The sequence below is a fragment of the Pieris brassicae genome, chromosome 7, assembly GCF_905147105.1.
Source record: "Pieris brassicae chromosome 7, ilPieBrab1.1, whole genome shotgun sequence".
NCBI classification, from domain to species: Eukaryota; Metazoa; Arthropoda; class Insecta; order Lepidoptera; family Pieridae; genus Pieris; species Pieris brassicae.
The window spans coordinates 9,067,929-9,086,788 of NC_059671.1; the positions used below are offsets into that span (position 1 = coordinate 9,067,929).

General features: G+C 34.7%; 1 protein-coding gene across 1 annotated transcript in view; it reads left to right on the plus strand.

Annotated features, from left to right (window-relative positions):
• Window positions 1–18,208, plus strand: part of LOC123711902 (thrombospondin type-1 domain-containing protein 7A-like) — an 80,790-nt gene extending 62,582 nt beyond the window's left edge. The window contains exons 5-29 of the mRNA XM_045664757.1: window positions 1,989–2,134; window positions 2,313–2,441; window positions 2,753–2,958; window positions 3,312–3,417; window positions 3,759–3,967; window positions 4,121–4,316; window positions 4,563–4,714; window positions 5,382–5,494; window positions 7,066–7,175; window positions 7,583–7,768; window positions 7,907–8,051; window positions 8,475–8,573; window positions 9,181–9,281; window positions 10,042–10,222; window positions 10,897–11,058; window positions 11,562–11,712; window positions 12,005–12,158; window positions 12,573–12,661; window positions 12,999–13,141; window positions 13,392–13,515; window positions 13,988–14,161; window positions 15,188–15,342; window positions 15,662–15,801; window positions 16,395–16,485; window positions 16,979–18,208. Coding sequence (XP_045520713.1) covers window positions 1,989–2,134; window positions 2,313–2,441; window positions 2,753–2,958; window positions 3,312–3,417; window positions 3,759–3,967; window positions 4,121–4,316; window positions 4,563–4,714; window positions 5,382–5,494; window positions 7,066–7,175; window positions 7,583–7,768; window positions 7,907–8,051; window positions 8,475–8,573; window positions 9,181–9,281; window positions 10,042–10,222; window positions 10,897–11,058; window positions 11,562–11,712; window positions 12,005–12,158; window positions 12,573–12,661; window positions 12,999–13,141; window positions 13,392–13,515; window positions 13,988–14,161; window positions 15,188–15,342; window positions 15,662–15,801; window positions 16,395–16,485; window positions 16,979–17,021 — 3,505 coding nt within the window. The 3' untranslated portion in view covers window positions 17,022–18,208. The remainder of the gene's footprint in view (window positions 1–1,988; window positions 2,135–2,312; window positions 2,442–2,752; window positions 2,959–3,311; window positions 3,418–3,758; window positions 3,968–4,120; window positions 4,317–4,562; window positions 4,715–5,381; window positions 5,495–7,065; window positions 7,176–7,582; window positions 7,769–7,906; window positions 8,052–8,474; window positions 8,574–9,180; window positions 9,282–10,041; window positions 10,223–10,896; window positions 11,059–11,561; window positions 11,713–12,004; window positions 12,159–12,572; window positions 12,662–12,998; window positions 13,142–13,391; window positions 13,516–13,987; window positions 14,162–15,187; window positions 15,343–15,661; window positions 15,802–16,394; window positions 16,486–16,978) is intronic.
• Window positions 18,209–18,860: the final 652 nt, after the last annotated feature.

Genomic DNA, 18,860 nt, shown 5'->3' on the forward strand with positions numbered 1-18,860 from the left:
CTTTCTGTCTATGTGCGCTCCTTTGTAAGGTACAGGAATACATTGTGAGGAAACCGGCATGCCTTTGTCCCAAAAACATCGGCGTCACAGAACACTGTTCACCATAACACTGGGTACATAAATTTAAAGCATAGACCTAAAAAGTATTTCACTGGATATATATAATATGATTTAGAATATAAAATTATACTATACTTCTTACTTTATATTTCTTTAAAGCATAGAACGGGTATATATTAAGTACGCAACTTATATTATTAATGAACACAATGCGCAGGTATCCTTGAATATTTAAAAAAAATACAAAGATTTAGGTACTATAGTTTCATCTGATCGGATATGTTAGGTATTTTTTAATAGAACTTAAAAGCACTGGTCAATTAATTAATTTATATCCATAAAAACATTATGTTATACATGTTAAAATGTTACTTTATCTGTCACGTTGTCCCTCATCCTATACGACTTACAAACGTACTGCCCGTTTTGATTTACGATTATAAGTATAAATTTGTATTGTTTAAAAAAACTACTATTAAAAAAACGGTTTAATTTCTTATATATTTAGAATATACATTGCAATTGAGGTATTTTAAGGATTTATTTTACTAAGTAGGCTACTTCGATACTAAATATCAATGAGGTCTATTCATTGAAATTTTCACAGATGTTTCTCTTTACAAAGACAAAATTTGACTTAAATTATACACACGAGACGAAACTTTATCCGATCGATATAGTACTGACTCACGTTTTCAAAGTAAATACCCAGACCGCGACTTGCGAACGCTTTCCCGCCAAAACCAACATCAGTATGCACGAACGGGATCGAATACTCATCTCTAAAGAAGAGCTTTGTAGATCAGCTTAGTTCGAGAGCTGAATTATATTATAGGGTTGTCATGTTACTTATTTTGTAGTAAGCTAGCTTATTTATTTATTTTACTCTAAACTAGCTTGAATAATGATTCATTGCCAGGTCTATTTTGCGCGTCAACGTTTCCTTTGGTCTTGGGGATTCCATTTGAGAGTTTACTTGGATCCCACCGTATGGCTCAACGACTTCTTCTTACGGCGTTTTAAAGACCTGTTAATTGGCATCTATTTGCATAGATCCCATATAGAGATTCTCTCGGGCAAGAATGGGCTCTTAGGTTAAGAATGCATTGGTTTTAAATAAATAAATAAAGGGTTTTACTTTGATGAGATTAATGAATACTACTTTTTTGTTAATGGGAAATAGAGCTGTTAGTCAATGTCACGAAAAATATAAGATAATAAGTTCTGTCAAGTGGCCGCAAAAAATGCCTAACTTAAATTGGATTTATATATAACTATTTTCTTCTTCTTCGTGTTCTACATCGCAAAAATGAATATTTTACTAAAAGATATACTTAAAAATTAGTATCAATAATTTTTGTTTGGTAGCCCTATGCCCTCGTCTAGATTTGTACTAACTTGCTGATCGATTTCTACTTGTACTGCGAAACTTGGAGCTTTCGTAGCTTATATTGATCTTTTGATTTTAGCTACGATATATAAATTATTTAGCTTGGTATATAGATTGTTACAAAAAAATCAAAATTTGTTTATTACATATAGTATAAGGATTGCGTTGAAAGAAAACACTTTTTTAACCGGATTAAAGCTATTTGTATTATTATAAACTTATAATTATTTTACATAATCTTAAATTTAAATTTTTCCGACGTTTAATGTGTGTTTTCTTTCAATGTGTAAAAGCTATGTTAACAAAAGACAATACTAAGGATTACGTTGTTGAACGTCACTCAAAAATATATGTTACTTATTGGTAATAATTATATTATTAAAATTGTAAGAAAGGCTGTTTTACTATAGCATAAATACGATCTAACACAGATTGAAGACCCGAGCTTTTTATGTTCATAGGTATTTAAAAGCACTCGGAACGTTGCCATATCTATAAATTATATCGTACGGGTTAATAAACGTTTAAAATTTTTCAGGTACTGCGGTGCTGGTATTTCAAATATAGGTGCAACCCGCGTGTGCGTGATGCGTGAAAACTGTTCTCTAGGGGAATGGTTGCCATGGCGACCACGACCGGATGGCTCGCTTGTGCGTACTAGGCGACTACGTAGATTGCCACAAGGTACACAGTCATTAACGGCAACATGTAACTTGTATAGAACTTCTTGTCATTATATAACACTTTTAACACTGGCTAATTTATTAAAGATTAATATTGTATTGTTTAAGCAAATCAAATGTAGCAGATGACTTTTAATAAATGTCTTAATACTATTCAAAATAATTTTTTCGTAATGTAGGTGGTGGAAGAGAGTGTGACGTTGTTGAGGAGGTTAGGCCTGCAGCAATGGAAGCAAGTGCTCATTGGACTCCGGGCCCTTGGGGCACCTGTCATGTAGCCGTCGAATTATCTGCGACACCTGCACCCCGTAAGATATTTTAAAATACTTAAACACTTACTTACATATACGTTAATTTCTATACAATACTTCTATAAAAACGATTTTCTGTGATTGTGGGCGGATTGAAGTCACCATGGGTTGCAATTTAAATCGCGAAACGTTAGTTTAATTGAACAGTATAAGTTTAAAAGAAAGTCAAAAAGACACATGAGAAAAAATACAGTAAAATGAAAAAGTGCACACTAGGATTCCCTGTATGTAGTGGGCATAATTAATATATTTTACATAGAATAAATAATAGATATTATTATAATCCTTATTAAACTTTGTTTTTTTAGAAAATGATGAAGACGATGACGCAGATGATGATGACGCAATCTATGATGAAGATGATGAGTCTAATGAGGGTGATAAAGATACTGACGCGAATTGTGGCGGTGGAGTACAGCGGCGAGAAGCGACCTGCGTCCGCGCAGATGGACGAGCATTACATCCTGCTCAGTGCGCACACACAACTATGCCTACTTTAGTTCAGCCGTGTGAGGTGAATGTTGTCAAATGATATAAACAGGAATTCGTGATGTACTTAAATAAACGTTTAGAGCGCTTATATTTCAAACTTTTTTTTTGTGTCTTCTACTCGCCTTAATTTGAGTTAGAATTAGTTGACGCTTACAAGTACGAAATATATTTAATGCCTATTGAATTATTTTGGTTCAAGCGGTGGTTGAACAGGTATGACGTGCCCTCCATTAGACCACATCTCACATAACATCAGGTAGAATTGTGGCCAAACGTCTGTCCAAAAAAAGATAATAAAGTACTTTTACCCATTCTAACCAATAATATCTGGAAAAAGCTCAACGAAATCGTTAAAATAGTGAATTACGAAAATAGGTTCCATGTCCACGTGACTGTGAAGTGGGAGAGTGGAGTGAATGGGGCGCTTGTCAGCCGACTGATGGCTGTCCCTTATATCCAGTTCAACAACTCACTACAACTGGTAATATAAAATATTATTTTTATACGATTTTCTATTGATATAGTGTGATAATAGTGATTGTTTTTACTAACATACATTTGGTTAGTAAATAAAAATATAATAGGCTAAAATTAAGTTAAAATATAATACGGAGACTTGCTGAATTATATATAGTCTTCCAAATTTAAATAAAAAACATAAAAGGCCAACATTGCGTTCAAATAAAATACTGAGACTTATGAAACTGAAAATATTGTTGCATCAATTTATTTTGACAGTCGTTCATTAAAAGATTTTTTATTACATAATCGTTCAGTCAAAATAATTACCTAACAATGGTTAGATAATCTCCTAAATTTCAGGTTACAGTGTGCGTCGTCGGCGTATAATTGCAGCTGAATCTGGTGGTGGGGCCCCATGCCCACCTTTAGAGGAAAAACGTACTTGTAGCACCCCCCGATGCGCGTCCTGGAAGTCCCTGACCTGGGGTCCTTGTGTTCTCAACCAACAACATAGTACATGCGGTGCTGGCCGACGTAGTCGGGAATTAAGATGTGTCGGGCATGATGGAGTGAGTTAATTTTTGATTATTATTTAGAATAAAATTAACGGAGGCTTTAAAAAATATTTTTAATCAAACTGACCAATATTTGAATATCAAATTATAATGTTTGTGTACAAGAGGTGTGATTCTACTGAAAAAACTGTGTATTCTGACATATAGAAAGAGGCTCAGCGGGCTTGGTGCAGTGGTAGCGGGGCCCCAGCACGCACAGAACGTTGTCGTATCGCGTGTCCTGGTGATTGTGTAGTAACTTCTTGGGGCGCTTGGTCTTCCTGCTCCGCTCCCTGTTTAGCTCCAGGACACGCCAGACCTACTCGAACCAGACGGCGATTTATCGTCGCTCATGCATCACCAAGTAAGTAAAAGAAATCAATTGGAAAATTTCAAAACGGTCCTACCATTAAACTACAGTTAGTTTATGTGTTTCGTGTTTGAAAATTGTTTAATTACCTAGTTCAAAGTAATTTTTATGAAGTGATTGCAATAGACAGGTTAAAAGAAAAGGGATTTACTTAATACATATATAATATATTGGTTAAATAATACAAAGTTTAGGGCTTATTAGCATAGTTTTATACAGGAGTTTAAAAATTATTTGCAGGCGGCTGGGCATGCCCCGCTCAAGAACTTTTAGTTCAAAATGAAACATGCAACACGCATGCATGTGGGACGTACTCCTGGCTAGCAACACCCTGGGGCCCATGCGAGCGACGCAATCAAGAATCGCCTGCTAACAACTATACCGACTTATTGGTAAATATACTTTAAATAATTCCATCTATTAGAGTTATACATAGTGCTCTAAGCAGTGGTGGCTTAATGGCTTCAGTATGTAACTCTCATCCCTAAATTCGTAGGTTCGATCCCCGGCTGTGCACCAAACTCGAACAATAAAGTAAAACATCGTGAGGAAAACAACTTGCTCAACACCTAAATAGTTGAAGATTGTGTACAAGAGACTCATCACATACTTGACTATTATATTGATAAACGGTCATGAAATAGACACAGAAATCTGAGGCCGAGATCTAAAATAACTTATACTTACTGACAAGCGACACTGGAGTTTAGAGTTATACATAAGCCACTGTTGTGTTATTGATGAATAAAAAGACTGTTGTATATTATAGTGCATTAAGGTTGAGTAGCTATTTTTACAAGTAAAATAGAATCGTCTAGTGTAATATACGTTTAAATTTAAATAAATTGGATTACAGTAAATGTTTATGGAATAAATTAAATAGGAATATTATTTGCTTTTTATAACACCACAATCTAAGGGTTGAGACTCGCGCGCCCCTAAAACAAAATTGATGAATTTTTAATGTTTTTTTACTGTTATATAATACACGGATAGTTGAAACAAAATGTACCGTTTTTACAATTAATAAAAAATAACGTATTAAAAATATTTTTACAGGAAACAGACGTCTATAATCAAAGCGATGATGAAGAACCATGCATTGAAGAAGGAGAGATGGCTCGAGATGTTATGTGTGTCCAGAACAATGCTGATGTTGTCAGAGAGGCCCTGTAAGTATATGTGTAAGAATGTTCGATTATTTTTTATAGAACATGGGGCAAATGGACAGGGGATACCCCTGAATCCCGCCGCCCATTAACACTCTCAAAGCCAGAATGCTTCCGAGGACGACCTTTTAAGAATTGGTACGCTCTTTTCTTGAAAGACTCTGACTCGTATTGGTTCGGAAATACTGCAGTGGGCATACATTTTGATTTCACTATTCTTGTATGTAATCTACGATAGTAGATAATTTATTTAACCGCTTGTTTATTTAACCTTTTGTTTTCAAATTATACAAGAAAATTTGCCATCACAAATTTTATACACATACACTTCAATTATGTTTGAATACATGCAAGCTAGCAAGGGATAACAAATTAACAATTTAACCACCAACCTCAAAATAAAAAATAATCACTAAAAAAAACAAAAATAGTGATAACTAAAACTAAATGGCAACTTAAACCTTATTAAGATCATGCTAAATTAAGTTACGGTAAGTTAGAAGATTGTTGTAAAATATATCAATATTGGTAATTAACTCATCAATGTTAGTAATTAAGTTGTAAGAGCATTAAAAGTAGCAGTTAAGCGAGTCATAGAGAAGACTTTTTGCAAGAACTAACTGTATGAATATCAAAGTTAAAAATATTTTATATAAATAAACTAGATCAATGAAGTCACGTCAGTATCGCTCTCTATTATTAATTACAAACTGTCTTATTTAACTTTAATTTGATATATTGAAAGAAACATTTAGGGCTACAATATTAACGATATTCTTAGCCTTAATAGTAATATAATTGATAAATAGAACTTTAAAAAAAATCATTCCTCTGTGCACTACGTATCTTTACTGCTGGTAACATTTTCTCGCTGTGTTACAATACTCATTTGTTGTGCGAGGGAAGCATCAAGCCGCTCGTATCTTAGCCATTCCGAAGGTCTAAAATCAGCAAAATTTTCCAAATTATGTAAAAACCAACCTAGCAGTTCAGGCACCTTCAAATTCTTCGTGATTATAACGAATTAAACATTACTTATCCGGAGCTGGACATATTCGGTGTGTAGTGAGCTGATCAATTTTAAAGAAAGCATTGCAAGCCTATCTCGTATTTTATTTCGTTGATTTGCTGGTAATTTTATTTTTTTATTTAATTTTATTTTTATTTTATCTTATATATAAATTTTTGTAACATTTATTTTTACCTAAATTGACATATATTTTAGATAAATGAGTTTGTAACATATACAGCACATATAGTATTATGTATGTATGATGTGGTAAACTTGAATAAATAAAGCACTAACTCTGGGGCCACTGGTACTATCTACTTGGCGCCAACTTAAATCTTTAATTGGAGCCTATGTACTTAGATCCTACGGCTCAAGAGTACATGAGCTCTCCACTGTAAAGGAAATAAAATCAAAGTTGAGGAGAAAATACTTATTTTTGACCCGTTTATTATTTTGTCTACAGCCGCACTAGCTTGTTCTTGATTTAGGGCTTAGTTTTTGGTGAAGTTTAGTGGTGTAAAAAAATATTTTTGAGTTAATTATATTTATATTTTGTTTATAGTTGCGCTCCATTAAAACGTCCCGCTTCTCGTCGAGCCTGCACTATTCGTTGTAAGCGGGGCTGTCGCGTTGAAGCCTGGATGCCTTGGTCACCTTGTCCTAATACCTGTGGTATAAATGGTTTAACTATTGACATAACAATAACACATCATCAATTAAAAACCAGTGGCGTTACAAGCCTTTTAGTTATATGTTTCATGATCATTTTTCAATAGGCAAGTAGGTGATCATCCTCCTATGCTTGATACACGCCGTCGACTTTTTGGACTTGCCTTACAAGCCGATTTCCTCACGATGTTTTTCTTCACTGTTGGAGCGAAAATCAAATTCGTACACAGCAAGTTCATTGGTAAATGAACTTGCTGTGTGAATCGAATCTACGAACTCAAGGATGTGAGTCGCACGCTGAAGCCACTAGGCCAACACTGTTTCATCACATCAATACATTAGATATATAATACGTACGCCCTAAACATTATTGTCAAATATTTTTTCGAATAACCATAATATTATAACAGACCCAGGCAAACAAGTACGAGTGCGTCGTGTCCAAGGAGGCCCCAACTGCGGGCCCTTGCAAGAATCCCGAGACTGCCCTGTACCTCGGTCGTGTGGGGCCCGGAGTCCCAATTGGGTCACCGGAGAATGGACTACCTGTAAATTACCACCAGCTCAAAGATGTGGTATCGGATATCGAGTTAGAAGTAAGTTTTTGAAGAACTAATTTAAAAAAAATATTGAAATCAGAATTATTTCAGTTTCTAGGTGAGATAATTCTTAAAATGGTATTTTGTTTACGCAATGTGAAACAAAGTACATAGATAGAAATTTCTTCATTTTAGGTATTTGGTGCGGGTCAGAGTCCCATCGGGTAGAAGCCGGTGCGTGCGCAGGAGAAAGTGTTCCCCCAAGTGTCGCCCCTTGCCGAGTGAACTGTGACATTGCAACCCCAATCGATTGTCATGCCATATGCCAAGAACCACTCAAGTTAGTAACTAATTATACATTTACCATAAAAATAAAACTAGTTATTTGACATGAACAAATGCAATATCTAAATTTTCCTAATTAAATTATTTTGTACTATGTATTATTATTATTTATTACATACTTACGACAGGCCAAATGTGGTAGTATATAAGTTTACTTGTGGAAACTAAGTCCATCCTTCTATTTTTTACATATAATAATTATTATTTTGTATATGAAACACATTCCTACTAAATTATTAATAAAAAAATTGACTAAGGAAATTGATAAAAAATGCTCATTCAATTCGTACTTTGCAGGCGTGATTATGACCATATTACTATTTATTAACACACTGAGAGTTATGTATAGCCTCGACGCTTAAAAACGATTTGGTTAAGGCAAATAAGTAATTAATATATTTTACTGGGTATTTTTCAGGTATTTAGATGCTACAGACCCAGACATACCGACATGCGTATGCAAAAACATCACCCTAGAACTTCTACCGGCAGATTCTGATTGCATTCTACCTTCTGGGTATGTCTACATAGCATATTTGAAAATTTACACAATTTATTTCTATATTTTATTTAACGTCAAGCAATTTCATCCCGAAACAAGAGTTGCCAACATAACAACCTAGGCATGCGCACTTTAAGACGTTGTCATTAGAGAATCGTAGAAAATTAATTGATATATCGTTTGCATTTAAGATATTTAGGAATCAGGTTGCTTGCCCCAACCTAAACCTTTTAACTAAATATAAATTTCGCTACACCAATCATCAAACCATCCTATCACCCCAGTTGTCCTTTTCAGAAAAGCGCGTTTAGGCCAAAATTCACCAATATCCAGATTGAGCATTTTGATATGGTCTATCCATAGTTGCCTCGCACTTTAAATAAATTTTCCTTTAGTTTTATAATAGTTTTTTTTCTTTTAGTGTATGTTATGTTTGCCTATAATTACTTGTCACATTAAATATTTTATTTTATTTTTCTTATACCAATGTATCAGTATGCCGAACGTGTTGGCAAGTTTTTATAAATAAATGAACTTCACAATTAACCCTGTTTCGATCCTTTAGTGTATTTATGATGTCTCAATTGAAATATTTATGTTACGGTAAGATATTCTTTTATAGAATGGAATGTGGTGAAGGAAGATCATTGCGAGCGGCTCGTTGTATGGTCGGCGGTCGGGACGTCCCAATGGATGTGTGTAAAAAGTTCCATCCTCTAACAGGTATACATTTTTATTATACTTATATTTAAATTATATCATGGATTTTTATTATATACTTAGCTTAAGAAGTAATATAACAAAAACCAAAGCAACAATTGCTATAAACCTTTGCTAAATATTATTGAAGTTGAGAATTTTTTATCAAAAGAAAATCAATGGCGCTACAACCTTTTTAGGTCTGGACTTTAGATTTCTATATCTGTTCATGATCATTTGTTAATCTAATAGGCAAGTAGGTGATCAGCCTTCAATGCCTGACGCACGCCGTCGATTTTTCGGGTCTAAAGCAAGCTGGTTTCCTCACGATGTTTTCCTTCACCTTCACCTTCGAGCGAATGTTAAATGCGCACATAGAAAGAACATTATTGAAAAATGTTTATATAGAAACCATAATTCGATTTCAAGTTGCACCAGCGGTGGTCGAAGCAGAATATCCACCCCAACGTCCATTGTTCCACAACCGAGCGCGTTTAAAGTTAATTTTTGCCACGCACTGTATTTCCGGACCCAGGGTTTCGGGTCGTTCAATTCCTAAAGGCCTGGCCACGCTCTTGCGAGCCTTCTGGCAATGTTAGTGTTAATGTGTGATATCACTTATTATCAGGTGAGCTTCCTGCCCTTTTGCCTGCTGTAGGTACTATAAGAACTCACTTTGAATACTTATCGGATATTATTATGTATTCTATGCTATATTAACCACAGAATAGACTTTATATTCAAAATAAAGTTACTATTGAAATAATAACGGCATACTTTTTAGGCCCACGTCGTGTACGAGAAGCCTCAACAGACGGCTTCACATACGACACAGAGTTTGCTTTACTATTACGCGGTACGTGCACTGTGCGATGCGCTCGCGACTGTACTGTGGGGCCCTGGGCTGCGTGGGGCCCTTGCGCGTCCGAGCCTGGCTCTAAAGCTGCGTTCCGATTTCGTACAAGGTATATTGAAATCGCAATCTCTTTAATTAGTTTATGATATTCGTTTTACAATTTAATCTCACTGTCAAGATTACGCAGTAGGACTCAATTAAAAAAATATTTTAATTATTTGGAATAAATCTCAAATCAAGTTCATCATAAAGAAATACCGGTAGGTTATTTACATAAACATTACGGTAGTATTCTTAAATACTTGTTATTGTAAATACGATATACAGTTTTTGACAGCTTGAACGCATTCCTGTTCCATGGAATTTATATGTTTTGTGAGGTCCGAAGTAAACAAGAAGTTATGATTTGAGAAATTTTCATTTCTTAAAACTTATTATTATCTTCAATACACCAAATAAACTACCATAAATAGTGTGTCTAACGCAAGGTCTCATCAGTACCAATCTAGTTGATAGTATAAATAGATACAAGAGTAAAAAAAAATCAAATTTCTTAAGAAATCACAAAATGAATTATAACTCTGCAGGGGACGAGTTTAAGGACATCATGTAGCATTTTTTGGCAGCTATGACCCCATCTAACCCCTAGTTGCGTATGATCCACGACTTTTTGGCCACCTGTATATAATAACTTTTGAGGCTGTTAAATCTAAGCTTACAGACAGCGTCCTTGTTTTATACTATTCAATGATTAGAATACCATAGACTACGTTATGTTACTAGAGAGGTGATAGAAGAGGGATCGGCTGGCGGTCGCGAATGCGGAGCGACTCTTCAACGGGCGACGTGTTCTGAAATAACTCCTCGATGGTCAACTGGGGAATGGGATGTTTGTACACCTGATCATACGCTTTGTGGACCTTCGTATGTTAAGAGAGATGTCATGTAAGATTTTTTTCGAGTCTAATCGCATTAGTGATTTTTTAAATTAAAACACTCTTGTTATTGTATCATGTAATTACTTTGTAATGTTTGATTGTTTATGATATGTTTTGTTTCCTGATAGCTAATTAAATACATCGTTTGAAATATTATGCTCGACAATCCGAAGTCAATTTTAATTGATAACTTAAAACTTATGTGTTTCTGATTAATATTTTGGTGTAGGGACGATTCATGAGTTATTTATTAAGTAGCCGATTTCCAACACACATATCAAATAATAATAATATTTTTTTATATCGATATTAATTATTGTTAGGGTCAATAGTTCGCTTAAAGATGTAAGTCAATTTCGAGTATCCGAAATCGACACACTTCGAACTCTGTGGTTCATTTACTCAATAATATTTATTTATCAACACAAGATAAATACAATATATACACAACTACTAACATCTGTTTTTTTATTAAATTTACTTGCTGTATGAAAAATATCGCTTTCACAGGTGTGTCGATGGCCAAGGTAACAAAGTAGAGGACTCTGTCTGTGAGACATCTGGCGCCGGAGCCGCTCCTGACAGAGTGACACCTTGTCACATGCCCTGCCCAGCTGACTGCGTCCTCAGCCCATGGTCTGAGTGGAGTCCTTGTGAACTGGTAAATTATATATTTTTAATTAAACACTTATTTTTTTATAAAGTACTTTTGTTTAGGTTCAGTTTACACTAGACTAGCACAAGTTCTTTAACTGAAATTGTTATTAAGTGTTGCATCAATGCTTAATTTGACAGAAGTTTTATCAACAACTATATTTCAATGAACTAATTCAATTACACGTTACAATATACATTTATACATGAAGGTTTGTAAAGTGAAACAGTTTTAGACATTACCCATTCCAACCATATCTAAACAAGTCACAATGTCTATACATTTTTAATAATTCTAGACAAAATGGGGCGGTCGCCGTGATCGCACTCGTGTTGTACTTCGTCCGGCGAAATCTGGAGGTATGCGATGTGGTCCGTTAGTTGCAGCTGAGCCTTGTGAACCCTTAGTGCATTCTTGGCATACTGCACCTTGGGATGACTGCCAACCTTTAGGTAACATTTTCAACACATATTGACTTGATGCACGGTCTATAGAAAAACTGAAAGTACGCAACTTGACTCGAAATTTGAATATTGAATTGATTGATTTAATGCGAAATGCATAGCGGACGTTAAAATATTAACAAATTCAAGAAAATCGTGTAAGGAAAAGAAATGTGAAGTGAATTAATTATTAGAATTAGAATTAATACTTATAACAATTTAAACAAAAAAGAAACTTTATAATTAATTAAAAAACCATAAATAACATCGCCAATTTTTATAGAACACGTAACTCCTATTTGGTTTTTAAAACGCTACATAACAAATTTTTAAAACTGTCGTTGAATCTGATTATTATACGTTTAATTCAACCGAAATCTAGAATAGAATTCAATTTTTATAAATTATTTTGAAAAATTCCAGGCGGTTCTCCATGCGGAGAAGGAATTAAGAGAAGATCAGTGCGTTGTCTTCGCAGTGACGGGGTGTTTGTCAACGATTCCTTCTGCCCTGTGAGTTTACCTTATATGTCATATACTAATAAAGGTAAAAATTTCAAGATGAAATGTGCAATTTGAATTGCTTCAGAATTTTGTTGCACTTTTGTTTAAACTTAAACTAATAATTTCACAATAATATTACTATAATAGACTCTGGGTTTGATCCCGAAATATTGATGCGAGTTAATCAGCTGACCACATTCTTGCCTATAAAGAAATGAAACAGGCACAGAAATGTGTTTTCCACTTGACCACGGAATTTACGGCCCATAGATAGCCAGCATATTTATGTAGTTTGTAATGTACAATCAAAGAAGTAGCAGTAAGTATATGACATTAATAATTTCAGAACGTGACAGCCCGTGAAGCAAGTGAGTCATGGTGTTATGTGCCTTGCGGAGTGGACTGCGAAGTAGGCGAATGGAGTCCTTGGGACACGTCTGCCTGCTCTTGTGGAGACGCTTCTTCTACCCGTCATATGCGGAGGACTAGGTATTACTTTCTTACGATTATAAGGGAAGATTGTATGGTGTACAAACACATTTATCAGAAGATCTTTATTATTTTGATTACAGCGTAGCTTAATATTAAAATCTCTTTGAAATTAGTTTGACAGCAAAGGTTTTCGTTATAGAACGGGGCAGGAAAATGGGCAGGAGTCTGACCTGATGTTATACCGCCGCCCATGGTCACTCTTCTCAATGCCAGAACATTTGGGAAATTATCATAATTTTGTTTTTAGGCAACATTTAAGCTCAGCCGTATGGCCGGGTCGTACTTGTCCGCCCACGGAACAGCGTGCCCCTTGTCCAAGGGAGCCCTGCTTAAGACTTGTAGCTCGGCCTATGCTGGGATGTCACGTGCAGGTACAATATACCATGTATAAAAATATTGCCTAATTTTCACCGGTTGCTTACAACTTTTTTGTGTTTTCAAACACTACTCTCTATACTACCCATCTTCTATTATGGCCTTTGTGACCACGCCTATGCAGTATTATAAAAATTTGAATCTTAAGAATTTAGATTTCCTTAGGGTATTCCGATTTTAAAAGTATTTACGCTTTAACACAAGCATACATTTGCTTTGTTAATACAGTAAATTTATACTAGTTTATCAAATTAGGTTAATATAAGGTCGCAAAAAACTGTTTGGAAAAATCTATTGAAAAAGTGTGGGAGTACTTAAAGATTACGACATGAAATTAAAAACAGCAGAGTTTTGTATACCTACAGTCCAATTACAGTGTATCAAGTGTAAAAAATTCAAACTTAATAAAGAAATTGAGAATCAAGTAATTCCAAGTGTACATAAATTATGAAGACTATTTTTTCTCAGACGTCGTCAGGCGAAGAAGCTGACAGCGCTTGCGGATGGGGAGTGCGTGTCTCCCACGCCCGTTGTGAGCTCACGAGTATCTCGGACGAGCTACTGTCAGACGCTTACCTTGACCCCTGGCGTTGTTCGACCGCACTACCGGGCAGAATTGTAGCACCGCCTATGTATCATCAGGTTAAATAATTTGTCAGCTAAATTGCTAATAGTAGAGGAGCGCTAAGGAATAAACAGGGATTTACTCAAGCATTGTGGGGACATATTAGATTATAAAGGGCTTTTTTCATATATATCAGGAGGCAAATGGGCAGGAGGCTTACCTGAACCAATGAAAGGCATCACAAACTTTTTCTATTAAGCATCTACCATGCGTGGAACTAGCTGCCCAATGAAGTATTTCCGACCCAATGCGACTTACGGTCCTACAAGAAAAGAGAGTACCAAAACTTAAAAGGTTGGCAACTAACTCGGGAGCCTTCTGGCATTGGGAGTGTCCATGCGCGGTACCACTTAATATCAGCCTCCTGTGTTTTATCAAAACAAATATTTCAATTTACTTTATTTATTTATTTCATTTTGTGTAAGATATTAATGTGTGAGTGTAGATGTATATTTTTTAAGTTAACAAGTATTGTAACATGTGCGATAAAGAAAACACTTTTTTACCGGATTGAAGCTATGTATTATTATAAACTTATAATTATTTACATAATTTTAATTTTCTCACGACGTTTCGCGTGCTTTACAGCGTGCGTGGTCACGGTGACTGAAGTTAAAAGAAAGTTGTATTATCTGTATTTATTTCCCCGGAGAAACCGGGAAACGTCGGGAGAAATTTAAAATTATGTAAAATAATTATAAGTTTATAATAATACATAGCTTCAATCCGCTAAAACGTGTTTTCTTTAAATGTGTAAAAGCTATGTTAACTTTTATTATTTACTAAGAGACTCGTGCAAATTCATTTTAAATGTTGCCTAGTTCTTAACTAGTTCTCTGATGTCAAGTTCCGTCCCATCGGAGAAAATAGGTCATGAAGTAGAGAGTGGACCTATCTTTGCTTAGATACTTTTCCACTAATATGTCTCTTGTTTAAATGATTCTCACCATAGGTTGGGTCTTGGTCTAATCGGCCGGGAGAATTTTTTTAACTAAATCTTTCTACTTGTGTCTCTTTCTTAAAGAAGCTTAATAATCGTATAGGAGGATGAGCTGTGTGAAGTGGAATGTGGATGCAAAGAAGCGGAGTTAGGCCAGCCGGGTCCCTGGGGTTCATGGGGACCTTGCCGTGGTGGAGCTCGATCACGTACTAGACAACTGCTTGTTCCACCTCGGAAGGCTTGTAGGACGTCATCTAGGTATGTTTAATCGTTCTGCTAAAATTAATGATTTCTTTTTTTGCAATTGTTTCCTTCATCTTTATACCAAGAGGATTCTGAGCAAAGACCAAGCAGTGTCACTGTTCTTCTTATTTAGCGTAACAAAAGACTAGATGTATAAGATACCAATAACGTAACGATACCTTAATGTACGGGAGTCAAATTACAAGCTACGTCTCAAATCTCAATCTCATGTCTCATGTCTAATGTTGTATTAAACTGACTTTGATCTACTCTTATAATTGGGTTACGCGTAGAAGCAGTAAAAATATATAAGTGCCAAACCTATATTCCTCAGATATGTGACGATTGAATGGGCAAACTGCAGTGGTGATGCAAACGAAATCCCTGATTTGCTTGCAATTGAGCCACGCGAAAATATTCTGCGCCATACTACGATAATTAAGGAACGGAACGTCTACCACGATGGATATATAGGTACATTATATTTATTTAGACTGTACTAATTGAGAATCTTTTTTCGTATCTTAAAAGGTCGGCCACCTCTAGCTGTATGAGTCATGGTCGGCGATATGAATTGCAGTGCAGCGTTTTTTTTATTTGTTATGTCTTATTCACGGACAAATACTATCTCTTTGGCTATAATGATTAACAAATGTCTCAGATCCAGCTTGAACATTGTATTATATTTTTATCTACCTATCTAAACACTTATGCCTTTTGCCCGAATAGGTAGACAGAGACCGGATATCTTGCTACGGTCCTGAGAATCCTGACTTACCTCTCTCACTTCATCCACTTTCATGACATTCATGCATGCTCGTCGACTATGGATAGTTTTAACCTGTCCCTTCTCTCACACATTTATATGATTATGTGTATTATAATTATTTATTAACATCATTAATTTATAAGAAGACTCAGACGTACTTTTTATATCAATTTCTTACAAGTATCGAAGTAGTATTCAATTGAAGTTACGGTTAATGACCTTCAAATAATCATAGAATCGTGTGACCGCACCATGAACTACTTTACTTGTTATCAGTTATATACGTATTTTTTTATAGAGGGCAGCACATCTATGCTATTAGTGGTGTGGACGGCTACTGTCATTCTCACACTTTACGGAACAGTTATGTCTTACCGCGGACTTGTTAGGTGAGATCATTTTCTTCTAGATATCTAGCACAATATCAGTAGGCATTTATTTATCAGTATTAACTATACGAATCTTGTATAATTAACATTAAAATATAAGATAATAGTTGTGGACTTTACTAAAATGTCCTAATATTATCGTTACCTAATTATTTGATCACCATAAATAACACTTTCGATTAATGTTATAAGAGTGTCCTTTTTCCATTTCACCTCAAGGTTTTTGCCATTAATTTTAAAATCGGAAGTCGGACTCTTTTTAACATTAACTTACATTTTATATTCATTATAATTGATTGATTATTTTGCATTTCGCACTTTAAATTTCTAATAATAATTATATATCTATCTCAGTTTTATAGTAAATTCTGACTTCAACTGCTGAATCAATTTTTGAATGGCAGTGGAAGCTTAGTAGTAGGCCTTACTTAGTACTAAATAGGGTATGATAACTATTCTTCAAACTAGATTTAATTTATATGATAATTTTCAGATGTCTACAAAGCCGCGGAATGAAGTCAATCACCAAAGTGTAAGCTAGCGAATATATTTACGGCAGATGCTTTTGTGAATTGCTCTCAATTCTGAAAAATTGCTGATCTCACTAATTTAAATGTTGACAGTGATAATGAAAACTTCATTTTGTTAATTATTGTTTAAGCTCTAAAATTGTTTTGTTAAAGTCTAGTGTTCGTTATTTTTTGCTAATACCAAAATTGTTCCATGTTAATATGTAATAAAAAAATATGGACCTATAACGTTACCTTGGCGAACCATCATATCGAATAATACAGTAGGAGAAGATTTTATCCTATGCGTAAGTTTTCAAAAATTTTAAAATCTGCAAACAGTCTGTCCGCGAGAGTGCTTCCATGTTTTTAAAATGTTTATGAAAACGCTTAGAACGATTTTGCTTAACTAGCAAATTCAGCCGCATTCATTCGGGCCTTTCGGATTGACAATATAACTAGCTGTAGCTAGTTGTAGCTAAGATTTGATCAAAATTAATTGAATTATTGAACCAAATCTTGAATGTTTACTTGGATGAATAGTAAGTAAAGAATAGACAACCCCAATTTAATTTAACCACAGAACTAGTTTTGATTTCTGTTGCATTTTAATAACTATCAATATGAGACTAAGGGCTATGTAGTGAATAGCGACCAATAAGACGTGACACATCATCTCACATATCAGTGTTTTAATACTCGTCATAAATCATGTAGTAGATTGATATCCCGATGCTTACAGAGTTTCACGAGCTTTGTCGCACAAATTGTACTTGATAGTTTTAAGCCCTATAATAATCGTAATATTTTGAGGTCGTACTCTGTATAACTTTTTTGTAGATTTTGCATAAGAATATGTATTGTGTATGAGTATTATGACGTAAATGTGTTTCTCAACTTCCTACAATATTATTTCAGTTTTATTTATATTTTACTATAACTATAAGATTTTATTTATTACGGGTATAACTTTCACCTACTTCTTGTTCCTTCTTGACAATATAGATAATTTGAAATACACCTATTTATATAACTATTGATTAGTTACAGTCACTGTTACTGCTTTTTCTATCCTTTCACGTTTCATCTATATTTCGCCCTTCACTTGTAACCATAAATTAACATTATATTGATGTGAAACATGTTAGATAAGGGATCGTGTTAGACAATACAATATTTGATATTTAATAAAAATTTGATTGTGTTTTTGTAAAGTGGCTTTTATTTTCTTCTCTTCTGAATGTTATATTATTTAATTATAATATATTAATAATATTATACCGTTTATATTCGGAAACTCTGTGGTCTGTGATCTTTAATATATTTTCACTACAGCATATCTCGGAATTCCGTATGCCCCATGGCAAGAGCCCTCTCAAATAATTTCCATTAATCTCTATCCTTAGCGAGTCTTCTCCAGTTGTAGCCTACTGTTAGTTTGAGTTCATCCTCCCATCTTTTGCATTGTCGGCTTTTTCGTTTATATTATTAACTATATTATTTAATTAACTACAGCTTGTTCATAATCACAAGTTCAACTTCAATTAATAATTGAATGTTTTATCGTTACATGGAGCCGTCATTTATCAGCAGGTTTAGAGGTCTAGATCTTAGAGGCGGCCTTCATTCCGTTGGAGGTCATGTAATTAGATATAATAATACCATAAACTTAATTAAACCTTATTGGAGGTAGATTATATAGATATGGATATAAAGGCGAATCGGCAGGGCTAAAGATGCCATGACACGTTTAGGCAAGATCTGGAAGAAAAGAGGAATTGGTATCCAAACCAAACTAAGACTGATATGGGCTCTAGTGTTCCCTCCTATCTTCCTGTATGGAGTAGAAATATGGACTATCTTTAC